The sequence below is a fragment of the Geospiza fortis genome, unplaced genomic scaffold (assembly GCF_000277835.1).
Source record: "Geospiza fortis unplaced genomic scaffold, GeoFor_1.0 scaffold485, whole genome shotgun sequence".
NCBI classification, from domain to species: Eukaryota; Metazoa; Chordata; class Aves; order Passeriformes; family Thraupidae; genus Geospiza; species Geospiza fortis.
In genome coordinates this window covers 324,789-350,078 of record NW_005054457.1, presented here as the reverse complement: position 1 = coordinate 350,078, position 25,290 = coordinate 324,789, and the positions used below count along the sequence as shown (strand labels likewise).

At 48.8% G+C, this 25,290-nt stretch overlaps 1 protein-coding gene across 1 annotated transcript in view; it reads right to left on the bottom strand.

Annotated features, from left to right (window-relative positions):
• Nucleotides 1-2,063: 2,063 nt before the first annotated feature.
• LOC102041309 (dynein heavy chain 9, axonemal) overlaps nt 2,064-25,290 on the bottom strand; it is an 83,113-nt gene continuing 59,886 nt past the window's right edge. The window contains exons 18-24 of the mRNA XM_031062688.1: nt 22,059-22,286; nt 18,791-18,982; nt 18,340-18,531; nt 17,414-17,584; nt 14,718-14,900; nt 7,089-7,478; nt 2,064-2,667 (exon numbers count right to left, since the gene is read on the bottom strand). Coding sequence (XP_030918548.1) covers nt 2,440-2,667; nt 7,089-7,478; nt 14,718-14,900; nt 17,414-17,584; nt 18,340-18,531; nt 18,791-18,982; nt 22,059-22,286 — 1,584 coding nt within the window. The 3' untranslated portion in view covers nt 2,064-2,439. The remainder of the gene's footprint in view (nt 2,668-7,088; nt 7,479-14,717; nt 14,901-17,413; nt 17,585-18,339; nt 18,532-18,790; nt 18,983-22,058; nt 22,287-25,290) is intronic.

The following is a 25,290-nucleotide window of genomic DNA, read 5'->3' as shown; positions in this document are numbered from 1 at the left end:
TATATAATAAAACAATCGGATCCATTTTGTTGTCAACAGACCATTCCTCTTCAGCTGACAAGGGAGCAGCTCAGGCTGTGGCTCTGGAAAGAGCAGCCAGTGCCTGGGGAGTCACTGAGCTTCTCCTTTCCTGGATGTCCAGGGGCATCTTGGAGGGCAACACTGAGCAGAGAGAGGCCCTGCTGTGCTGGGAAAAGGAGGAAAGCTTTTAAAAGAGAAGGAGAATGAAGTTTAGGATGGTAAAATCTCCAGAATGGAAGGAAATCCCAGATCCAGAGCACTGAGAAGCACATGGAGTGACAAACAGCATCATTAAGATTGGAAAAGATCTCAAAAGATTCACAAGATCTCAAAGATCTCAAAGATCTTGGCCATTGAGACCAAGCTGTGCCTGATCCCCACCCTGTCCCCAGCCCAGAGCACTCAGTGCTACCTCCAGGGGACACCTCCAGGGATGGGCACTGCAACCCTCCCTGGGCATTTCCAAGGCCTGAGCCCCTTTCCATGGGGAAATTCCTGCTGGTTCCACCCTGAGCTGCCCTGGCACAACCTCTCTGAGGAAATTCCGGCGGTGCCCGCCCTGAGCCTGCCCTGGCCCAGCCTGAGGCCGTTCCCTCTGCTCCTGTCCCTGTTCCCTGGAGCAGAGCCCAGCCTGGGGCTGTCCCCTCCTGGCAGGAGCTGTGCAGAGCCACAAGGTCCCCTCTGGTAAAAGCAGCCTTGAAGAAGTCCCAGTGAAGGACTAACCCAGCATGATGGATTACCTGGAGCACAATGAACTTCCTTGCTCTCCTTCGCTTTTGTGTTTAATTCAGCAGTGCTCTGTTCATGCATCTCAACCTCCTGCATGTGAAATACACAGAGAATTTAATGTGCCCAACTTTGCAGAGCTGTGGGAAGTGACCAGTTTACATTTCATATCTAATTGGCAGGTTTTAATTTAAATTGGGAGGGATTTAATTTAATAGCAAAGCTTTCCCCAGCTAACAGACCTCTTCTAGCAGGCACTCATTATAGGGGATACTCTACAGACTTTGGTGCCTCATTTATGGGTTGGAGGCAATTTAAAGAACCCAGCTTAAGACAGCTCTCTCCCTTCCATTAGGTATTTGCAAATGGATTTTACTAAGCCATAACCAGCTCCTTCATCATTAATTTTTTGGGGCTGTGCCTTGGGGACAGTGCCTAGCAATTAAACAAAGTTCTTACCAGAGAGTTTTCCCTCCTTCCCTTCATCCAGAAGTTTGTTGTTCTCCAGGACTGCAAGGACGAGGATTTTGGATGTTGTCATTCCTGCAGGAAGAGAGCTATTGTGCTGCCCTGTTCAGGAGAGTTCCTGTGGATCTCCTGCCAAGCCTGAGGGCTTCACCCTCCTGGGTGACTCAGTGGGAGCAAAGCTGATCCCCTGGACTGGCACAGAGTTGAGCATGGGGGTTCAAGAGGCAAGATGGAGGAATCTGGGCATGTCCTGTCCTTCTTCTTGTTCTCCATCTTTTGCTGGGATGGTGACATTTCTGGATTGGTTTAGAGTAGAGACAGACTGCCTAACATGGGTGATAGGTATTGGAAAATTATTGTAAATGAAGTACACGTAATTTTTAGTATAAAAAGCCAACACCACCCCAAGGGCAGGGACTGTGCCATGAACCGACTTGCTGGACAGATCTCAGCAGGTGAGAGAAAGAATGTAACAGATAAGAGAAAATAAACAACCTTGAAAACCAGAGCTGAGGAATCTCAACTTCTTCTTCTGTCACAGGGCTGGGAAAAAAGAGACTTTTAATATCGCGGGAGCCATTTCAGCAACACCAAACCCGAGAGTGCAGCAGTGCAGGAATTACAGGATATCGATGTACAGCAGCCAGAAACCTGGGCCATGTTCCTCTGCACCTCTGTCACATCCTTGCAGGCCCTATTGGGGTCACAGAGACACAGACATAACCTGGGAGTCCATCAGAGAGATGGAACTTGTGTTAATCCCAGCATTGAACTGTTGACGGTGGTCACAAGGTTTTCAGGGTGAAGGAAGAGACGTAGATCTGACTCCATATTTCAGAAGGGTCGATTTATTATGTTATGATATATACATCTATTATAACTATACTAAAAAGAAAAAGAAAGGAGAGTTTCCAGAAGCTGCTAGCTACCTAAGAATAGAAAGTAAAGAATGAATAACAAACGTTGCTCTCCCGGACTGTCTCCAAGAAAGCTCAGTCCTGGATTGGCCACCAACTCCAAACATCCAAACTGGGCCAATCCAGGCAGACCTGTTACATTCCACAGCAGCAGATAACCTATTGTTTGTGTCTGGTTGCTGTACTTCTCAGCTTCAGCAGGAAAATCCTAAGAGAGGATTTTTCATGAAAGAAATGTCTGTGACATTGAACTGTTTAAATGGTGTGACATTGGAGGGCTTTGCAGAGCAGGGCCTGTGCTGCTGCCTCAGACCTGCAGCAGCAAGGCCACCCCAGCGAGCACCCACTTGGACGGCTTCTCCTTGGTTTTCAGGTTAAAAGTCCACACGTAGGTCGGGCCTCTCTGGCGTGTTTTGTACACAGGACATGGGTACAAGCCCCTGGCATCCTGCTTGTCATCAGGAATGGCTCTGATGAACACCACAGGCATGGCTGGGGTGAGCTCCTTGAGCCTGGCCTCCGTGATTGTCCCGGCCTGCAGAGAGAAGGAGACAAAGGTCACATCCCCAAGGTGTCCACCAGCTGACGGACCTGAGCCCATGATCTTTATGCAAGCTGCTCCTGCTGGGGAGGTGCAAACAGCTTCTCCAGGGCTAAATGAGCCTCTTTGAGGAAGGAGATCTGGATCCAAGAGCTCCCTGTCTCACCATGACCCTCCTCAACTCACTAGAGTAGATAATCACAAAGCTCCAGCTGCCTGCACTCCCACCAGATGCTCAAACCCTCACACCTGAGCTGGATTTGTGTGGCAACAGCAGCCCTGGCCCTGTCCAGCCATATTCTGAACAAATTTTCACTTCTCCTGTCCTGGTTTCTATTGAGGTGCAGCTTGAGGCCATTTCCTCTTGTCCTATTGCCAGGGAACAGGGACAGGACAAGAGGAAAAGGCCTCAAGCTGTGCCAGGGCAGGCTCAGGTTGGACTTGAGCAGGAATTTCTTAGCTGAAAGGGTGATTAAACACTGCCCAGGGAGGTTTGGAGTGCCCATCCCTGGAGGTGTCCCAGGAACACCTGGATGTGGCACTCAGTGCTTGGGGCTGGGGACAAGGTGGGGATTGGGCACAGCTTGGCCTGGATGGGCTGGGGGATCTTTTCCAAGCTCAGTGATCCTGGGATTATTCTCAGGCATCTTTCTCAGAGGATTCCAGATCAGAATCATCTTGTGGGAGGTGCTGCTTGTGCTGAGAGAGAGGGTGGACACCTGAACTGGGATGGAGAACAGCCCCAAAAGCCACCACAGGCTTGTTCCCACCCTCATGGATGTAACCAAGAGAATTCAAAATTACTTTTCTGAGGGAATATCACCAATAAATATCAAGTCCCATTATTCTCCTCCAAGCAATGCCCTGCCCAGCAGGCTGCCCAATGCAGGAGAGGGAAAGAACCCTGCCAGGGCAAGAAATCAAGTTTGTTTCTCTAATTTGGGTCCCTCTGACATTTTCTCTCTCTCTTCTTGACAATAAAATACTCTGCACATCAATCCATTTCCAGGGAAAACTGCCTAATGGAGGCTAGAGAGACCAAATGAAAATAAACAGGGAAATGGAAACGAAACTTTTCAGCACTAAAGAAACTGCCTCTCACTGCAGCTGAGCTTCACATATCATCATTATTCCAAATGCTCTCGCATCAGAGTTGTGGGGTGAGATTCAGCCTCTCCAGCAGTTTATTTAGTTCTATAACGAGCAAAGAAAAATCATCCCTCTTGCCACACACCTCGGTTTAATTGTACTAATGCCATCTGTTATGCTCAGCTATGAAGAATCCAACTCTCATTTAGGATTTTATATTTCCAACGTGCTGAACAAACATTTAATAATTCGTATAATACCTTGCAAAGTAGCTATTTATGAAACATTATTATGCACTCTTCTTAAATTCACACCTTTCATTCCTGAGACTGGGTTTTAATCAAGTCTTTCTCTTTTTTTTTACTGCTGAGAATACTTCAAATGTAATTTCCAAGAGATGTTCTACCTGTTTCTGGGTTAACAAGAGCTGAAATCTTCCTGAGGTACCTCTATGTAAGATATCATTTTGTTATGTCTGGGCTGATTCTCATTTGCATTTTTTATCGCTCTCATCATCAGAAAATTAATTCTGCTCTGAAAGCAGTTCTTCCTGACTAGCAGCACAGCCCTCGTGGTGCAGAACCACCATTCTGTGCCTGCAGAGCTCAGCCTCAGCTCCTAAAGGATCCCTCACTTCTGCTTCTCTCGGATTCCCAGCAGGAAACTGAGAGTGGGGTGGGGCAGTTATCTTCTGTTCATTGGGCAGTTCTCTTTATCTCTTCCACAACCAATCCTCCCTCCAGGAGATCTCTGCTGTTAATGGGCCATTAATTATTAATTATATTCTGTTCATGGGCCAGTGAGTGTTCCTGCATGGTGATAAAATTCTATCAACCCATGGGGAGATGCTCCGCCCAGGGGGAGGAGCCAAGCATTCCTGGATACAATCTGAGTTTTTGGGACACCAGAGCAGTTTTTCCACTGGATTCTCAGAGGAACAGCTGCCTCTTCCACTGGATCTTCAGAGGCAGAGACTGCACCTTTCTCCAGGATCCCTGCTCCAGCAGAACCACCCCTGACACTGCAGGAGGGCTGAGCCACAATTCCAATGGGACTGCTGCCAGCACCCTGACCCACAGGGTGTCAGGTTGGGTTCTGACTCTGGCAGTGTTGGTTTGGTTACTGCATTGTTTATTTTATTTTTATTTTTATTTTTATTTTCTTCCCTAATAAAGAACTGTTATTCCAGCTCCCACATCTTTGCCTAAGATCCCCTTAATTTCAAATTTATAACAATTCAAAGGGAGGGAGTTTGCATTTTCCATTTTAGGGGAGGCTCCTGCCTTCCTTAGCACACACCTGTCTTTCCAAACGAAGACAAGGTCCCAGCACAGGTTCCTCACACCACAGCCCTTTTGGGGTCAGCAGGGAAAGGGGACATGGAGCCAGCAGGGAAGGGGACATGGAGCCTGCAAGGAGCACTCCAAGGTGGTCCCTGAGTGATGGGGTCACCGGCTTCAGCTGGACAAGGGGAATGAAAAAACTCTTCCCTGTGAGGGTGGTGAGGCCCTGCCCTGTGGCTGCCCCATGCCTGGAGGTGTTCAAGGCCAGGCTGGACAGAGCTTGGAGCAGCCTGGGACAGTGGAAGGTGGCCCTGCCCATGGTGGGCTGGAATGAGCTCATTTTTAAGGTGCTCTCCAGCCCAAGCCAGCCTGGGATCCCGTGGTTCCATGGCAGGGGCTGTGCTGTGCACAGCTGCCAAAGCTCCATGGAGCACACGTGGTGTGAAACCCATCCCTGCCCTTGTCCCACCACGCTCCAACCCCCTTGGGGAGGGCAGGGCACAGTCTTGGCATCAAACACTCTACTGAAGAGAGAAAGAAAGCCAAGGATCAGTCAGCAGCTTGAGATGAAAGGTCTCCAAATGTCCCCTGCCACAGCATCCTTCTGACTGTCACTGAGTCCCAGTGACTTTAACAGGGCTGCAGCAAGAGCTCATTCGCACCCAAAATAATCTGCTTAGTTTCATTTCATCTAATAGCTGCCTGCTGTTTTGTAATGAATGTTTTATAAATTTAAGACACCCAAGGGCAAACATAAATGTTTAAATAAATAGAAAAATGTGAGTAGCAGAACATAGAAGGACTCTTTCCTTTTTTGGAGGCACAACCTAAATGTGAAATATTCTTTTAAAAGTGGAGGTGTTCCCCAGAGGAATTCTTCTAAACGTGGCCTGCCATTTTTATCAGAGGATTAATTTGGAAGGAGTACACAACCCAAAAGAGCTGTGCACCTGTTTTAAAAGTCCTGCATCCATTAATGCACACTGGTACTCACTGGATTGTAGGTAAAATGAATAGTTCCACTAGGTAGAAATTATATTTCAGTGGGAGCAGCAAACCATAAAAATATCCTTTTCCTTTCTGAGATAAATTGAAGCATGATACCCAGAGATTATGAATGGCTCCATGAACATAATTGCTCAGTATCTTTCAATCACAAGGAAAATGTAATCAGAAAACAACATTTACTGGTGTTGGGATGGTCTCTGAAGACAAATCCCATTGCTGGATGCAATCACCCACATCAGTTATTGGAGGGAGGCAGAGGGGTGAAGCCAAGTATTTCCCAAAGATTTCTGGCTTTGCACCACCAAAACCTCTCACTCTCCACTTCCAGCTGGTAAAACCCAGACAGAACTAATTTTCTGCTCATAGTGGCAAAGAAAACATAACAGCAGACACTGCATTGTTCTTAAATGGAGTATATGATATGCAGGACTGGGAATTTTTAACAGCTCTCTCTGTTCTGGGGTGTCCAGCTGATTTCTGTCAGGTTTTTAGGGCATCAGAAATCCAGTGCTCCCTGTGGCAGGGGCTGTGATCTCCCAAGGGTTGTGTGAGGAGAAGAGAACAGCCAGGGAGCTGTGGGGGCAGAGCTGGGAGCTGCACAGGGCTCTGTGATTGTCTCTGTGAGCACAGCCCAGACCCCAAGAGCAGAGATCTGAGCTGACCCACTGAGATCCTCACTGCCATCTCCCAGCAGAGCCCTTGCCAACATTCCTGGCTGCCTGTGGCATCCCAGACCCAATTCAGGCCATTTCCAGAGCAAAAAAAAATCAGCCTGGAGCTTGGAACTGCCCAAGGAGATGTGATGAAGTGGCATCCATCAGGGAGGGCACAGCTTTAATTTCCTATCCTTCATGGAAAACCACTGCAGAGAGGGAGGTGATTTATGAAAAATTAGTGGAGAGTGTTGGATCAGAAGAGACAAATAAGAGGAGAGTTGTTGGATCAGAAGAGACAAACAAGTGGAGAGTGTTGGATAAGAATTTCAGGGCCACACCTGTGGCTTCTCCCTCAGCCCCAGAGCCTTGCCGAGCTCACCTGAGCATCCCAGCGTGCTCCCTCCATGAAGAGCCCGTGCACATAGGCCCCCTCACGAGGAGCACTGGCGAAATCCTCTCTGCTCTTCTTGGTCACATCACACTGCAGCGCCATCCTGTCCAGGGGCCACCTGTTCTTGCGGGCTGTGCTCTGCATGATGGCCGTCAGGAGGGCCTGGGGGTTGAAGAACCCCCCGAGCCACAGCGTGGAGGGCAAGGAGAAGTCCCTGGTCCAGGCTTCCAGCTCGCTGCTGCGGGCCAGCAGGTCAGCAAACCACGAGCCAAGGCTGGCCATGGAAGGGTAGGATCTCCTCACCCAGGACTCAGGCACGGTGCCAAAGAAGAGGGAGTTCTGCAAGGTCTCCATCTCGCTGGTCATGGTCAGCTCTCCCTGGGGAGAAAGGGTGTCAGCATGATATTTTCTGAAAAATCCAGGATTTCTTCTCTTGGGAAGCTGAGAAGCCTCAGAGAGGAATGAAAACGATAATTTATCTGATTGCTTCTCCTGTGTTTGCTGCTTTGGAATGTGGCTTGGACATTGCTCACCAACAGGTGAATGTTTGATTGGTTCCATGTGAATTGTTTTAATTTAATGACCAGTCATGGTCCAGCTGTGTTGAGGCTCTGAGGAGTCACAGGTTTTTATTATTTTTTCTTGATAAACTTTCTGCTGTATCCTTTTTCTTTCTTTAGTATAGTTTTAGTATAGCATGATATGATATGATATGATATGATATGATATAATATAATATAATATAATATAATATAATATAATATAATATAATATAATATAATATAATATAATATAATATAATATAATATAATATAATATAATATATCAGCCTTCTGAGAACTTGCAGTCAGATTCTCATCTCTCACCTCATCCTGGGGGCCCTCACAAACACCACGAAGGGCACAGTGAGCACTGACACTGCCCAGCAGAGCCTGCCTGGAAGCACAGCTGGGCCAGGGCATGAGGAAGAGCACAGAATCCCACACAGACACTGCTGGCCACGTACTCTGGGTGACTTCATGAATTTGGGGTTTTCCTGCACACTTTCTATTGCAAATTTCTGCATCCTGCTGTAAAAATACTACTGGGAGGAAAAGCTGTGCGCCAGTGACAGCAGCAGAGGTGTCTCTTGGTTGTCCCAGTGTTATTTCTATATTCTCTCATGGACTCACAGATTTTCAGGGGTGTAAAGCTGTTCTCACTCACTGCCAGGGCAGGATGCTGAAGTTTCTGATGATCTACTCTAAAACTGTCCAAATATTTGTTATGTTGAGTCCTATCCCCCTCCTCTCCTCCACTTCCCCTCACTCCTCCCCTCATTTACTGCTTTGCAGTGCAAGATTTTCTCTTTGACTACACGTGTTGTCTGCAAATGTAATCACAGCTCCTTCCACAGCAGGGAAGGAGCACAACAAAGTAAGATATGATATGATTCAGCCAAGTGAGATAAAGAGAAAGGTTTGACTTTTCCTTTGTGCAGCAATTAATTAGTTTCAAAGCTTTTAGAAACCTGTATCAGTTCTGCCAGAAGAGCTGAATTCCAGGACATTCCACTGAAAGACAATGTGAGGGTGACTGAACACTGGAACAGGTTGTCCACTGTGGAGTCTCCATTCTTGGAAATGCTCAAAACCCACCAGAACATGGTCCAGAACAAGCTCTCAGCCTGTCCCTGCTCAGGATGGGCTGGAGCAACGTCCTGACCAACTCCTCCGTGATTCTGGCTCACTCAAACCAAGCAGAATAAAAAGAGAAAACCTGCAAATGCCAGCTCAGCTTCCCTGGTATGGAATGGTCTCCACAGTTCAATCTCTGCAGCTCAGTGCTCAGCTGGAGGGGTACAACACCCCCAGAACTTTGGAGACCCCAAGATAATGTCCATCCCCGCTCTCCATTATAAGCCCTTCCTTTTGTTACCTTATCATTTGGCCAAAATTTATCTCATTTACAATTTCTCTTTGCCTCAGGCTAAGTGTTTTTTGGAAAGATTAACTGAAATCAGTGGAGCCATTGCTGAGAACAAGGGGGAGGGAATTGGGTCAGGCTATTCACATTAAAAGATTCCAACTGTTCTTTCACAGGACTTCAGTGCCTCCAGCAGTGAGGTCAGCAGAGGTGCCCTTTGCTGGGACACCACAAAAATCTATGAAGCTTTAGAAAAAGTTGAAATCTTCTTAAAGCAGCCCCCAGAGTTGTTTAGCAATGCTTGGCAGAGTCCAGCAGTTCAAGATCTCTGCAGTTTGTTCCCATGCTGGCCATGCCCTGTGGGACACACTGACAGCTGAGAATGACCTCTAATATCACCAAATCCAGCCACAGAATTGTGACTTGGACAAGGGGTGGCAATCAGAGTTCATGTGGGGAAGAAAGTGCTGTTGAATATTGGTAGGGGAACAAGGGGATGCAGAGTGTGCAAATAAACCACAAACAAAATCAACCCCAGGAATCTGTAACACAGGCTGCAAACCTCTCCCCAAACCCTGCCCAGATCATGGCAGGGAAGGAGATGGGGACTGCAGAAAAGGCTCCTCAGAGGGCAGCAGCAGCCCCTGAGCTGGGATTCAGAGACACCCTGGAGAGCAAATTTCTGGTGGATAGAGGAAATCCTGAGTCCAAAGCGTTTAAGATGGGTTCCGAAGCTACAACAGCAAATAAGGTGAAATGAAGAGCTGGAAGAAGCAGCACTTGCAATTAACTAAAATATGAGGAACAATCTCCTGAAATGTCCATCCTGATCTCCATCCTCAGGGGAAACTGGACACAAAGAGGAACCATCAATGGGCTGGGCTGAAGCCATGGCAGGACCATGCAGGGAGAACAGGAATCCTGCTCTGGCCCCAGCAGGACAATGGAACAGGAGCATTCTGTGCTCCTGGAAGTGCTTTGACGTGGGTAAGAATATGGCAGAATGTGTGCAAGCAGCCAAATTGATTTAAAGACAGCCCTCCTTCGATCATATATCATGTCTAGTTTTACTTTCAGGAAACAAATGAATTAGCAAATGTAATTCTCAGCAAGGCTTGAGAAAAGCAATTCCTAAAGCCTGCGCACTCAAGCATGCTTTGAGTCTCCTGTGAGGGTTCAAAGCATCTACAGCAGCAATCTCATAGAGTTGTCCAAACACAATTATGCATAAATTTGCATTTCAGATGCTGAATACTAAAGTGCATCAGAAATTATTCAAGTTACTTTTTAATTTTTTTTTTTCCCAAACGCTGGGAGTAATTTTCATTTAAAGACACCCTTGAAGGAAACCCTAATCAGTCTGCAGCCATTCCCTCAAGATGAGCACACTACAGACACAAACTGTTTCCTCAGTTCAGGTTATTTTCACTTGATACCCAGTTTGCCTATCAAAATTTGGTCTTTGTTATTTTACAATATATATTATCCTCGTTTTGGAGGCTCATCCTTCACCCAAATTGCAAAGCAGAGGATCTGCTTGCAAAAGATGAGGCTGGTACAACATTAACATGCAAGTGCTTCAGCCCAGCCTCTGGTTCCACCCAAGCCAGCCAGAACAAAGGGCTTTGAAATGCAACATGCCAGTTATTTCTGATGGCTACCAGTCTATTGCAATTTCTCTTCCTCCTAATGGGATGTCTCCTATTTTTGGACCAAACAATCACTTTCTGCTAGGACGACACGATGAATTATTCAAAAATTCAAATTAGGCGTGACATTTCCGATTCGCCTTCCTTTGGCAGATCCTTCAGTCAGTTAAAAACAATAAGCCTTGTTTTCTCTGGGCTTTATTTATTCTCTGCTGAGCTCTGTGGGGCCTGGCTTGTAAACTCTCCTCCTCTGAGTGCTGTCAGTGCAGGCCTCCAGCCCCAGAGAGGAACGAGCCCTGACAGCTCTTTAATTGTCAGGAAGGGCAATTACAGCATGATTTCTTCAGGGTAAGGCCAGAGTCAAGTGAGGGCAGCACCAGGAAGAGCCTTCAGCCCCCTCTGGCTGCTCTGTGGTCCCCCAGGGGTGGGAGGTGATGTGAGGGATGCTGAGCAGAGTTTTGGGTCCATGCACAAGCTCTAATTCAGCTCTGCAGGGACCCACACCTGACCTTGGGCTGCAGACACAAGAACTGGGCTCGAGTTTTGCCAAGGTAAACCTGGTTTGGATATCAGGAAAGCTTTCTTCAGGCTGTGGGCTGTGAAGCACTGGAACAGGCTGTGGTGCAGTCACCAGCCACAGGCTGACAATATTCTGATAGAATATTCCCAGCTGGAAGGAGCCCTCAAGGATCATGAGTCCAACTCTTAGACCAGGGATCGAACCCCCAGCCTTGGTGGGGTCAGCACCAAATGAGCCCAAGTGCCCAAAAAACCATCTGGATGTGGCACCTGAGGCCATGGTTTAGGGGTGAGCACAGTGCTGCTGGGGGGAAGGTTGGACTTGGGGATCTCAAAGGGCTTCTCCAGCCTTAAGGACTCCATGGTTCTTGGAATTGCCCACTGATGGCCTCTCAGAGCCTGCAGATGTGTCTGCAGCAAACACCAGATTTGCCAAACACCAGAAATGCCAAAGGCTGCTCTGCTCTGTTGTTCTCCTCCAGTCCCAGCCCCTGGGTGTCTCTGAATCCCAGCTCAGGGGCTGCTGCTGCCCTCTGAGGAGCCTTTTCTGCAGTCCCCATCTCCTTCCCTGCCATGATCTGGGCAGGGTTTGGGGAGAGGTTTGCAGCCTGTGTTACAGATTCCTGGGGTTGATTTTGTTTGTGGTTTATTTGCACACTCTGCATCCCCTTGTTCCCCTACCAATATTCAACAGCACGTTCTTCCCCACATGAAATCTAATTGCCACACCTTGTCCAAGTCACAATTATATCTTGTTTGGGGCTCTGGGATTGAAACATTAAATCACTTCTGTTTACCTGTCTCAGGAAATGGAATTTTCAATTCCACTGCCTTATGCTAGAAAATAAGAGAAATCTGTTTATGATAATTGACTACATAAATATCAGCTTCTTTCAAAATGGGCTGCACACACTGACCCACCACCTGTGTCCAGGATATCTCTGCTTTAACAAGCACCAGCAGCCAATGCAGCGCACACACACCTGCAGCTGCTGCTCCAGCCTGCAGCTGGGATTTGGGAGCAGCTTGGTGCCCAAACCCCGAGCCAAGCGTGCCCCTCCTCATGCAGGGTGGGCAGCTGAAGGTTTCTTTTCCAAGCTGCCCCTGGGAGAGGTTTGAGATGTCATCCCATCTCAGGCAGGCCCTCCTTGCCCACCCTCAGCTCTCCTGTGAACGGGCTGGTCCAGGCCATGCTGTGCACATCAGCTGTGGGAGCTGAGCATCCCCCTGAGAAGGGATTGTGAAAAATAGCTCCTCACTTTTCATAGTTTAGGAAGGTTTATTAAACCTTATCAAAAATACAGCAGAAGACTGAATAAAGAAAAAAGGTTATGGTGCTGGGAGCAAAAGATTTTCCCCGCCATGTGCTCAGCACCCACACAATGTCAGGTTTTTTTCCTTTTTAACCCTTTAACCCCTCCCAAAGTTCTGTCCATCAACCCCTTCTTCACTGTCCAATGGTGGAGATCTCTTCCTCAAATCCTGACTGGAGGTCAGTGTCACCATTGTGACAATCTGATCCTCCCAGCTGTCCTTTGATAACCACCTGAGGGGGTACAATATAACTATAAATCTATAAAACTTTTCTTAACTTATATACATGGTATTTGTCCATTAATTGTGAGAGCCAATCACTGCATTACTCATCTATCACAGGATCATAGCCTGCCACTCTGGAAATGATGGAGCAGGGGGTGCCCCCTGACTGATGGCCAGGAGATGGCCCAGGACCCAGCTGTGGCAGGAGGGGGAGGCAGGGCAGTGCTGAGGCTCTGTCCTGCCAGCTCCAGGCTGCATTGCTGCGCTGCACTTGTGCCTCCCCCAGGGATGGACAGCAGCTGGCTGTGGGGAGGGGTCCCTGGGGGTGACAGGGTGGAGGGGTGGGGCTGTCAGAGAGCACCAGCACTGCCAGGCAGCTCCTCACTCCCTGGTAGTGCAGCCTGATCTCTGCTGGCTCATCCCTGAGGGGCAGAGGAGCCTTTTCTGTTTTGTCCCACTGAGTGCCTGGGGGGGATGCAGGATCAATCACAGCCCTCCCTCACACCCTGCAGAACCAGAAATCTGCATCCCAACTGGTATGGAAAAGGCAGCAGCCAGGGGGACACCGACACCCCTGCCCTGGGGCAGAGGCAGGGATGAGCAGATCCCTGGGATCCTGCCTGGGGCAGAGTTTGGTTCCACACCAGGTTGGGGATCAGCTGCAGGGGAGCCCCATGGATGGGGACACTCTAGCAGGTCACTCACACCCAGAAAGGGAATTGTATCTTTTCCTGCGATTTTAGCATTTTTCTCTTACAGCTCTGGACATTTTGTGCCTTCACACAAAACCAATCTTTGATTTCAGCTCAGCCCGTGCCTCTGAGATATTTTGTTCCAAGCTCCCCTCGCTCATGGACATTTTATGCAAAGATTTGATTTTTGGCTCACCTTTAACTGGGCCATGTCTCAGTTTGTGAGTGACCTGCTGCTGCTGTGGCACAATCTGGGGTGGCCAGAAGTGCTCATCCCCTGTTCCCAAAAGCCAGGCACTGCTGTGTGTGCCCGTGGACACTGTGCCACTGCAAATCCTCCTGTGAGCCCTGTGGAGTCAGGCTGGCTTTGCAGCCAGCAGCAAATTCTTCCCTGTGACCCCTTTTATTCCCTGAGCAGCACCCTGCAGGATTTTCCAGCTCTCCTACTGATGCCTTAAGATTTTAGCTTTTATATTTATCAAATCCTGTAGTGTATTAGTGTATAACTCTAAACTCCATATAAAGTGTAGTTAACTGCCTTCACATTTTGGTCAGACAGAACAATCCCTCTGGGTCTGAGATCCAAGGACACATCACAGGCCCAGAAAAGTATAAACAAAAGTGAATTATGGGGAGCAAACTGGGGAATATTACTTCATTACCTGAAGCTGTAATTGGAGAATTAACTCCAGATGTGCAAACAGACCAAACTGATATCTGTATAAAAAAACTCATGAGCATTGTGATGCCCTAATTTTTATCTTTCATATTTCCCAGGCTCTGCACTGCACTGGTAAATAACTCTGAACTCCACAGAAAGTGTCAGCAAGGTCTCCTCCCAGCTCAGGCACACAGAACAATCCTTTCCCAGCCCCAGAACCAAGGACACCGCTGCAGCTTCAGCCCCAAAAAGTGCAAACAGCAGGGGATGGAGGAGAGAACCTGGGAGGGTGGGACTGCATCCCCTGGAGCTGGGATTGGACACTGAACCCCAGCGTGGAAATGGACCAGAACTCATAAAAGGGTGAGAACTCCTGACCCTGAGTCCATCCTGGGTCCATCCTGGGTGCAGCCCTGGCTGGGCTCTTGCACTGCCCCAGGTGGATCCTTTGAGGCCTTTTAATAAATCCTCACTTTATTCCTTTATTTCTGTCCAGCCTCTGCTCCAGGAGCCTCTTTAGGCATCAATCACCCATCCTGGGCGCAGCCTCTGCCAGGCTTCGCACTGCCCGAGGTGTTCCTATGGCAGGCCTTTACCAAAGCCCCATTTATTCCCTTTTCCAGCCCCAGGGAGCCCCTCAGGCCATCAGTACCTTCAGGCCCAGCTCCAGCTCGGCCAGCGAGCGCCGCATTTCGGCCGTGAGCGCATTCATGCGCTCGCACTCCTGCAGGGCCACCACGGCGTAGGGAGTCCTCTCCTCCAGCCGGGCCAGCAGCTCTGCCATGTTGAACTCGTCCGGGAGCTTCTCTAACATCTCCTCCAGAAGGGTTTGCACCTGTGCCAAAGGGAGGAGAGAGAGAGGGGCTCACAGCCTGAGCTGAGTGAACTCCCTCTGCCTTGTCAGTGTCTCCCAAACCATCCCTGTCAGCCCTGGGCACCTCTCAAAGAGCTAGCCCTGTCCTGTTAAAATCCACACGCTGACAGAAGTTAATGTCAGATGAGCAGCTTGCAAAGTGATGGTTTTAAAATGTCCCCGTGACATGTGGCAGCCTCCTCTCTTCTCGGCTCTCTTATTTCTCCTGAGGTCACACTCACGAGGAGATGGATGGGGCTGGAGCCTCAGCTGAGCCTCAGGACAACACAGCTTATGAGCTGGTTTTCTCTGGTGTACTGATGGAGAGAGGTGATTACATAAAATTGAATTTTAAGCTGAATTTGGCATTCCGGACTAATGGAGCCATGGAAGAAAAGCGTAACGAAACAAAATTATGTTCCGGTCACCACCACAGCTTCTTCAGAACTCTAGGTACTAAACAGGGAAATCTCCAATGCAAGAGGATCTTTGTAGTGTCTAAAAAATTAAATAAACTCCTTTCTGACAATGAGGCATGGAGCCGCTGCTGTCCATGGGCTCAGCTGCATTTCCCAGGTTTAATGTGGAAGGTCTTTGCTTTACTTCTGAGCTGGAACCTGAGCAAGACTTCTGCTTGCTGGGGCCCTTTGGGAACATATAACACAGTTAAAATTTCACGATTCAAAGGGCCAAACTTGGCATGCAGGGCCAGTGCCAGCTAGGGCAGGGTAACTTTACAGCCAGGGCCACCAATATTCATATTTTGGACCCTGTACTCCGATTCCCTCCTGTTGCTGCTCTTCCCAACCCTCGGCTCCTGTCAGCAGTGATGATGTGTGGGCTGTTACTGCAGCCACACAGGTGGCTAAAGCTGGAAAAGCTCCTCAGCTGCACCTCGGGGGCACCACAGAAATATCTGCTCATTTGAAATTCCCCTGCAAGCCCCTGTGGCTCTGATTCCTTCCCAGCAATTACAGCTCGTTTGCTGTAGGGTGACCTCAGAAGTCTGTGGGAGGAACTGGACTTATCAGAGCCTCAGGAAAATGACAGGCTCACATTTTCCCTGGGAGCTCCCTAAAATCACCTCAGCCAAACCAGGCATGGATATCCTTCAGTGGAGGAGCTGAGACAAGGCTTTGCTCACTCCCATCCAAGGACCAAGTGGAAGGGACAGCTTGGATAATGACAGGGAAGAGAATGAGCTGTGGGAGTGTGTCCCCAGGCACAAGGCAGGTCACACTCTGCTTGCTCTCAGGTAGATTCTATTCCCAGACAGAGCCATGAGGACTTCTGTGCTCCTATGAGAGTGTTCTTGCCTGTCACCAGGAGTTTGCAGGGTGGCCATGACCTGTGCCACCACTGCTGGGGCACTCCCTGACCATCTTGCTTCTCTGATGAGTTTGTGTTCCAATAACAAAAGGAGCGGGAGGGAGAAGAGGAACTCACATTTGCTATCTCTGAACATCTTCTTTGGCTTTGCTACCCCTGGATTATTCCCCTCACCTCAAATTTGAGTATGAACTGAAAATTGACCATGCTGGGCACTTTTAGGAGCCCCTTAGGGAAGGCAGTCAGTTCCCCAGCTTCACACCAAGCCAAAGGAAGCTCGTGTGAAACCACAGCTTTCTATGAGCTGCAATTAGCCATTCATTAAATTGCAAATCTTCAAGCACAGAGCTGGCACCTTAAGACTGCAGGAGTGAAAACCTGAGCATGTGTTGGCTGATTCCAGATCTTGTCAGGGATGTTTGGGCCGTGTTTTAATGAGCTGTGAGTTTCCACAGGGAGGGCTGAGATCAGCCCAGGACACAGGTGCAGCAAAGGAGTTCAGCTGGAAAGAAGGAATTACAAGGCCCTGGGGAGCTGGGGGGACACGGTGGCAGCAGCAGGAGGAGGCTGAGCTCTGGGTGGCACGCTGGGGTGGCAGGCAGTGTGCCAGGGGCCCATTGCTATGCCAGTCACAGGGGCTGCACAGGGACTGCTGCTCAGGGAAGGTTTATTTGCAGCACCTTCAGAGGATGATAACGAAGGCTCTGCAGTGCACGGGGTAATTAAGAGGCACTGTCCTGTTACTGCCAACACTCAATTACATCCCACCAGGGTGGTGTTCTGCATAAAACCAGGCTTTAGGCAGGCACAGGCAGAACACAGAACCATGGACAAGCCTGATGGATGAGACAGGCATCAAAACCCAGCAGCTGCCCCTGAGCCCTCTCACCATCTCCTCCTGGGTGCCCACAGCCCTGAGCACTCTCACCATCTCCTCCTGCGTGCCCACTCCTTCTCTGCACTCTCACCATCTCCTCCTGCGTGCCCACTGCTCTTCTGCACTCTCACCATCTCCTCACAGGGTGCCCACAGCCCTGATCCCTCTCACCATTTCCTCCCGGGTTCCCAAAGCCCCTGAGCACTCTCACCATCTCCTCCTGGCTGCCCACAGCCCCGAGCACTCTCACCATCTCCTCCCAGGTTCCCACAGCCCTGATCCCTCTCACCATCTCCTCCTGGGTGCCCCCAGCTCCCTGGCCCGTGCTGCTGTCCCGGGGCTGCAGCTCCAGCACGGTGCGCAGCAGCCGCTCCGAGCGCTGCGTCAGGAACCCGATCTCGGCGTTGGGGTGGAGGCCGTACAGGTAGGGGGACTCTGGAGGCAGGGCATCATCTATGTACTGCACAGAGACATCCAGGAGCACGTTAGGAACAGCTCAGGGCACTTTGCCTGCAGAGCTTCACTGCTGGAGTCATCTCCCCAAGAGGTCAGCCCGGGCGGACCCAGCTCTGCCTGTTGCTGAAACACCGGGGAAGCGATGGAGGAAGGAGAGTGCAAATGTTTACAGAGCTGCTTCTGCTCCTGCTGGGAAAATTCTGTAATTGCTGGAGTTCAGCTTGGCTCCGTGTCTCAGGCTGGACCTTCTCTAGCAATTATCTGCTGTGCATTTCAGCATCAGCATCCTGAAATCTCTTGTGGGAATTGAGCTTCCAGTAGTTAAGTTTTATGAACAAAACCAGCCTGATGTGCCTCTGCATTTGTGTACAAAGAGCAGATGAGATCAGTAAGTAGATCAACAAGACCCTTCAGTGATTCTCATCAAAACTGATGATAAAAAGAGCTTGAAAGGGCCATTTTAGCAAACAGTATGTGGATGTAATTTTCCAGGAGCCCCACTCAAGGCTCGAGCACCAATACAGTTGCTCTATTCATGCATGAACAGAATGAGCCCATGATGAAGTAGCAAATTACCATTAGACTTGGTTCATCCAGGGGAATGCTGAAACATCCACAGAAACACAGCATAATGGGAAATAAGAGGAACGGTGCGGGAGCACTGCAGCCCTGTTCCTGCCTCCGAAGGCAGATTATGGGGTAGTTAGGGAAGACATTCCATTTACATGCATAAATAATGCCAGCAAACAAAGAGCTTACCTGGTGATAGCCATTGTAATCCATGTTCCCTGGGAGAGGAAATCCAGGAGCAAGGCAGAGCTCTCCCTCCAGCATTTCTGGCTTGATAAACTCTTCCAGGTAGGTTCTGCAGAGCCGCCTGTCCCAGTCATCCGTGATGTGCCCTCCGTACATGATCTCACCCACAAGGTAGCGCAGGTCATCGTAGGGGACCTGGGCGTGGAGCAGGCTGGGCTGAACCCAGGCACTGCCCTGCACCCTCAGGGCTCCCCCCTCAGCAAACAAACAGCAGGCAGGAGTTAAACCCTGCCCCAGGAAAGCTGGGGCACAGCACAGTGCGAGTGCCACTGAGGTCTCCCATCTCCTCCCAGAAGCGCCCCAAACTGTGACGTTCTAAATGCAAAGACACCCAGGAAATGGCATTTTCAGACAGCTTCAAAGCCCCCAGAGAGCCCCGCCGTGGTGCCCCCACCTTGGAGCTGGCCTGCAGGTAGTTGTAGAGCACGTTGACAGAGATGGTGAGGTCCCCAGTGCTGAAGGGGTACGGGCGGTTCCAGCCCTGGGGGCCGAACTTGCGCCGCTCCGCCACCACCGCGTGGAAATAGCACAGGGCAAAGAGGATGCTCCTGAACTCCTTCTCCTGGCTGCACATCTCCAGGGTGTCCTGAAACACAGGGCAGCTGCCCTCAGCCTCAACAGCTCCCAGGGAACCCAAACACACCAGGCTTTGGACAGGGTGAATCACAGAATCAGAGACCAAGGCTCAGAAATGCACCCAAACCATCAAGTTCAACCTTCAACCAAATACCCCCTTTCACAACTAATTGTGAACCATATTTTTTGAACAATTCCAGGGATGTGTCTCCACCACTTCCCTGGGCAGCCTGTTCCAGAGCTTTACCAACCTCCCACTTTAGAAATTTTTCCTAACATCCAACCTGAACCTCCCCTGCTGCTGCTCGTTACCTGGGACAAGAGGCTGAGCAAATTGTCCTGCAGTTCATTTTTGTATCACACACACACGTATTTCAAAGTCAGAGGCTTTGCATTGCAGATTTATTGGCAAACTCTGGCAAATATTTTCTGACTTAATATTCGCTGTTGCCAGCTCTGAGTGGCTTTGCACAGGAACACACGCAGGGAAGGAAGGACACGTGCACCCACTCAACGCCCCATCACCTGCATGTGCTCAACATCCCTCACCAGGAAGATGGGGAGGCAGCCACAGAATCACAGAATTCTCTGCTGGAAGGGACCCTAAAGTCCATGTTTTTCCAGCCCCTCTGCCATGGGCAGGGACACTTTCCACTATCCAGGCTGCTCAGAGCCCCATCCAGCCGTTTATCTTTAAAAATGCCATGTTAGACCTTTAATCCTCTGAGAGCATCACAAAGCTCAGGGTCTGTGCAGGAAAGGGGGAATCCATTACTCTGGAGGGTGCAAGACGTTGACCAAGTGCACAGGACAATCAAGAACATCCCAAAACCTGTTTTCCCCTGGATTGGGCAGCACTCTAAGCTCCCTTTATCTGCATTGTGATGAAGAACTGCTTCAAATCCGTGCAGAACACCTTTCTCACTTCAGGAAACATCCCCAGAACAGCCCAGTTAATTCTCATTTGGCCTCTCTTCAGTTATCAATTCTTCTTCAGCTACAAAGCAGAACAATTTCCCCTGCACAGAATAAAGGGCCTTCTTTGTAGCCTTCAGCTGAAAGCTAAATTTGAACATCTCTTCTGTATAAAGCAGGGAAATGAGGTGTAAAAGGGACCCCACCCACTCGCTTCAGGATTTCTGATAAGAGATGTTTCATAATCCTCCAGCAATTTAGAAAATGCTAATTACTATTGATTGAAATGAGCAGAGGCAGGATGAAAATGTTACTTGGGGTGAAGGTTCTCCCCTTCCTTGTTCTCCAGGCCATTTTGTGGAGCTCAGGATGATGAATGGCAGTAGATAAGTATGGAATAATCTTCCCTGACCACTGGCATTAATCCTTGCGTGGTGCCTCCCCTACACCTGCTCAGCAACGTTCCCTCCTGCTCTTGGGATTCTCTCCACACCAACATCTGAGTGCAAAACCAGCTGTGAGCTGCCCCATGACCCAGGGCCCACAATTGTTTGGGGCTGCTCTTGCCTCATCCCAAATAACAAGAAACTTAATGGAGAGAAGCACAGAATGGTTGGGGTTGGAAGGGACCTTAAGTCCCAACCAGTGCCATCCCTGCCCCAGGGACACCTCCCACTGTCCCAGGCTGCTCCAAGCCCTGTCCAGCCTGGCGTTGGGCACTGCCAGGGATCCAGGGGCAGCCACAGCTGCTCTGGGCACCCTGTGCCAGGGCCTGCCCACCCTCACAGCCAAGAATTTCTTCCCAATATCCAGTGTAGATCTATCCTTCTTCAATTTGACGCCATTCCCTGTGTCCTGTCCCTCCAGGATAATGCCCCAAGTCCCTCTCCAGCTCTCTTGGAGGTACTGGAAAATCTCCCTGGACTCTTCTCTCCTCCAGGCTGAACAACCCCAGCTCTCTCTATGCCTCTCCTCAACAGAGGTGGCCCAGCCCTCTGACCAACTCAGTGGCCTCCTCTGGACTTGTTCTGTGTTTGGGGCCCCAGAGTGGGACTCAGCACTGCAGGTGGGGCTGCACAAAAGCCAAGCAGAGATTTCTCACAAGGGAAAAGAGCCCTGCAAGATCTGCAGGGTGTGTTCCCAGCTGGATGGACAGGCTGCAATAATGTCAGCACCAGTGATCTAATGGGCAGTTTCCACCATCCCAGGTTGCTCCAAGCCCTGTCTAATGTTTATCTTTACAAAATGCCATGTTAGACCTTTAATCCCCTGAGAACAGGACAGAGCTCAGGGTCTGTGCAGGAAAGGGGGAATCCACTACTCTAGAGGGTGCAAGATGTTGACCAAGTGCACGTGACAATCAAGAACATCCCAAAACCTGTTTTCCCTTGGATTGGGCAGCACTCTAAGTTCCCTTTGTCAGCATTGTGATGAACAACTGCTTCAAATCCATGCAGAACACCTTTCTAATTTCAGGAAACATCCCCAGAACAACCCAGTTCATTCTCATTCAAGTCACCTTCAGAGGGTCCTGCTGTGGGGGCTGGGTGTGAGGAGTGCCAGGGTGGCAGGACATGGGACCCAGTGTCCCTAGGACGGGAATCAGCAGCAACACAAGTGCTCAGCCCTCAGTCCTTGAGGGAAATGGGGTCATGGCTGAGCCCCCTGGCTCCATCCTACCCTGGGGATGTTCCCAGGGAGTCCTGCAGGGATGGGATCCTGCCCTGCTCCTGTCCCATGGTGTCCCATCAGCTCCAGCCCACCCAACCACGCTCCCATGTCACAGATATCTTTTATGAAAAATCCTTTCCTTAGGATTCTTCCTCCTGAGAAGCTGAGAGGCCTCAGGAACAAAATGTAACCAATGGTTATCTGCTGCTGTGGAATGCAACAGGTGCATCTGTGATTGGTCTCATGTGGTTGTTTCTAATTAATGGCCAATCGCAGCCCAGCTGGCTCGGACTCTCTGTCCGAGACACAAGCCTTTGTTATTCATTCCTTTTTTTTCTATTCTTAGCCAGCCTTCTGATGAAATCCTTTCTTCTATTCCTTTAGTATAGTTTTAATGTAATATATATCATAAAATAATAAATCAGCCTTCTGAAACATGGAGTCAGATCCTCATCTCTTCCTTCATCCTCAGATCCCTGTGAACACCGCCACACTCCCACCTGGCTGAAGTTGTCCAGGGCCTTGTGCAGGTTGGCGTGGATGCCGGTGGGCGCCTCGCTGGTGATTTTGATGGAGTTCTGCAGGATGCCCTGGGGGATGAAGTGGCTCTCCGGGCACGGTGCAGGCTCGGCGCTCAGGAACACGCGGAAATCCCGGTGGCTGCCCTGACCCAGCTGCTCCAGCCTCTTCTCCAGGGAGCTCAGCCACTTGGCCACCAGGTGGATGTTCTGGCAGGGACAAAGGGACAAGGCTTGCTCAGTGCCCCCATCACACCCCCATGGGCTGGGCAGGCACCAAATCCAGTCCACTGATGGATGCCCTCTTGTTGAAAATTGCAATGCAAGATGTTTTCCATTACCGTCTGTATGGCAGATTATCTTTTGTCAAGTGGGCAGTTTGCCTTATCTCTCTCTTTGAATGACCACATTCACACCTCCTTCAAGAGAGGACATGTGCTGATAACAGCTATTGAATGTCACTGCATGACTGATAAGAACTATAACATCCCATTGTGAGAAGCTCCACCCAGAGGGAGGAGCCAAGCATTGCTACCCCGATATAATCCAGACGTTTTTGAGACACCAGCACGGCTTTCTCCGCTGGATTCCCCAGAGGAACAGCAGCTGCCTCTCCTTCCACTGGATCTTCAGAGGAAGAATACATCCTTCTCTACAGGCCCCCCTTGCTCCAGCAGAACCACACCTGATACTTCAGGAGGAATGCAGCCACATTTTCAATGGGAGAGCTACCAACACCCTGACCCACAGGTTGGGTTCTGATTCTGTCAGTGTTGCTCTAGTATACTTCATCGTTTATTTTATCCTTTTTTTTTCTTCCCTATTAAAGAACTGTTATTTCCTGCTCCCATTTTTTTGCTTGAGAGCCCCTTAATTTAAAATTTATCACAATTTGGAGGTGTGGGGAGAGTTTACATTCCCTATTTCAGGGGAGGCTCCTGCCTTCCTTAGCAGACTCCTGTCTTTCCAAACCAAGACACCTCTGGAATTTGGGACTTGGCCCAGGGGTGTCAGAATTCAAGACATCCCTCTAGCTGCCCTAGGCGGCCAAGACCCCTGCGAGAAGGCTCAAAGACCCTGGCACAAAGCCCAAGATGCCTGTAGTTTTGATTATGACTCATAGAGCAAGTTACCAACCTTATATGAAGATCTGCAAGCCACAACAGTTTAAGTAAAATGATAGTGAATTTACCACGAAGTGAAAAATAAATTGTTAAAGTTTTTAGAATAGAAGTTCAAAGAACAAAGTAGAAGAATCTAAGCGTGTCCAACCTTTCTCCTTCTTCCTAGCCTCCATCTTCTGCTGTGGTGTTGGCACTTTTAAATTAATTTAGAGTAGAAGCTCACTGTCTAACATAAGTGATAAGTATTAGAAAGTAATTGTAAATATTGTACACATAGTTTTTAATATTAAAAAAAATAACACCACCCCAGAAGTGAGTAAAGTGCCTTAGACTGTCTTGCTGAGCAGACCTCGGCTAAACAAGAAAAAAAATTATAGATAAGATACAATAAACAACCTTAAAACCAAAATCTGAAAGCTCTAACTCCTTCTTTGAGCACTGAGCTGAAAAAAGAAACTTTCTAACGTATCTCAAAATCACTCAAACCAACTAAAAATCTGAAGACAGGGTTGCCTGTGTGCAGCTCCCAGCCCCAAAGAGCCAGGTGCAGCATTCAAACTTTGAATTTAAAAATTCAAAATAATCATTATAAATCAGCAGCAGAGCAGCAAGTCACAGCTGGGCTGGTTGGGCTCTTGGTGCTGGAATTCTCCTCATTTCAGCAATACCAGCTGAGCTTATTTCTGGGGAAAAGAGTTGTTATTCCTGGGGTGTAAAGTTGTTATTCCTGGGGAACAGAGTTGTCATTCCTGGGGTGTAGAGTTGTTACTCCTGGTTGTAAAGTTGTTATTCCTGGGGAGCAGAGTTGTTACTCCTGGGTGTAAAGTTGTTATTCCTGAGGAGTAAATTGTTATTCCTGGGGAGCAAAGTTGTTATTCCTTCCCCCATCCCCATCGATCTCAGATAAAAACATTTTGATCATTTTGATCAGAATTACAGTGAGGACCCTCCATAGGAGCTCCTGAGCAAACAAGTCAAGCAGGTGATTTCACAAAGTCCTTTAACACAAAAGGATTTATTTATTTATTCATGCAACTAATTGGACACATCCCTCAGAAGATTAAGCAGAATCATGGGGAGATGGTGAAATGGATGAAGTTGAGCCTCAGTTTTTCCCCTGGAGTCCTATACAGCATTATAGTTTCCAGGCAAGAAAACAGCTTTTTTTTGTTATATTAGGAATGGGATTTGTGGGCTGAACTACCCTTGTGTTGAAGGAAGGTGTGCAATCCAAACTGGCTGTGTTCACAGGCACTTGGGATGGTGATTTATCCCAGCCCAAGAAAGGACAAGGAACTTGCTAAACCTAAATTAAAAGCAGCCGCCAGAAAGATAAACTGCTTGGAGCTGGCAAAGAAATTACATAAAGGAACCATATTAGAGGCTGAGAATAAATATATATCACCTATAAATGGGGCCAGAAAGAGCTCTCATGGTTAAATAGCAGAGTAATGGAGATTATTAGGAGTAAAATTACATTTCTCAGAAAGTGGAAGTTGTGTCCAAATGTGTAAAAACAGAAAAGAGCACAAAACCCAGCCATGGTAAAGTCAAAAAGTACTTACAAGAAGCAATTTTTTGAAAACCATAAAAGCTATTAATAAAGCCTTTTTCCAGAAACCAGGAACTTACCACAGAGTCTATAAAACTGTAACATGATCAAGGTCTGCAGGGAGTGCCCATGGAAGGCCAGGCCAGCCCAAAGCAGCCCAAATTTGCAGGAATATTCCCTGGGGAGGCTCTCACTGTTCCAACCTGGTGGAATCACTGAAACCCTGAGGCTGGAGATGCCCCTGGACATCCCCCATCCCACCCTCCTGCTCCCAGCAGGGTCACCCAGAGCAGGTTTTTAACTGGGTCCAGTTTTGGGTTTGGATTTTTGCAAGGGTGAAGTCTCCACAACCTGTCTGGGCAGTGTGTGCCAGTGTTCAACCACACTCAGAGTAAAAAAATTAAATTAAAAAATAGTATAAGATAGTGAAATGAATGTTTAAGGGAAGTTTGTATCTCAATTTTAACCCTTTGCTTCTTGCTCCTTCACTCAGCTCCGCTATGAAAATTTTGACTCCCTCCTTTACCAGGAGGGATCT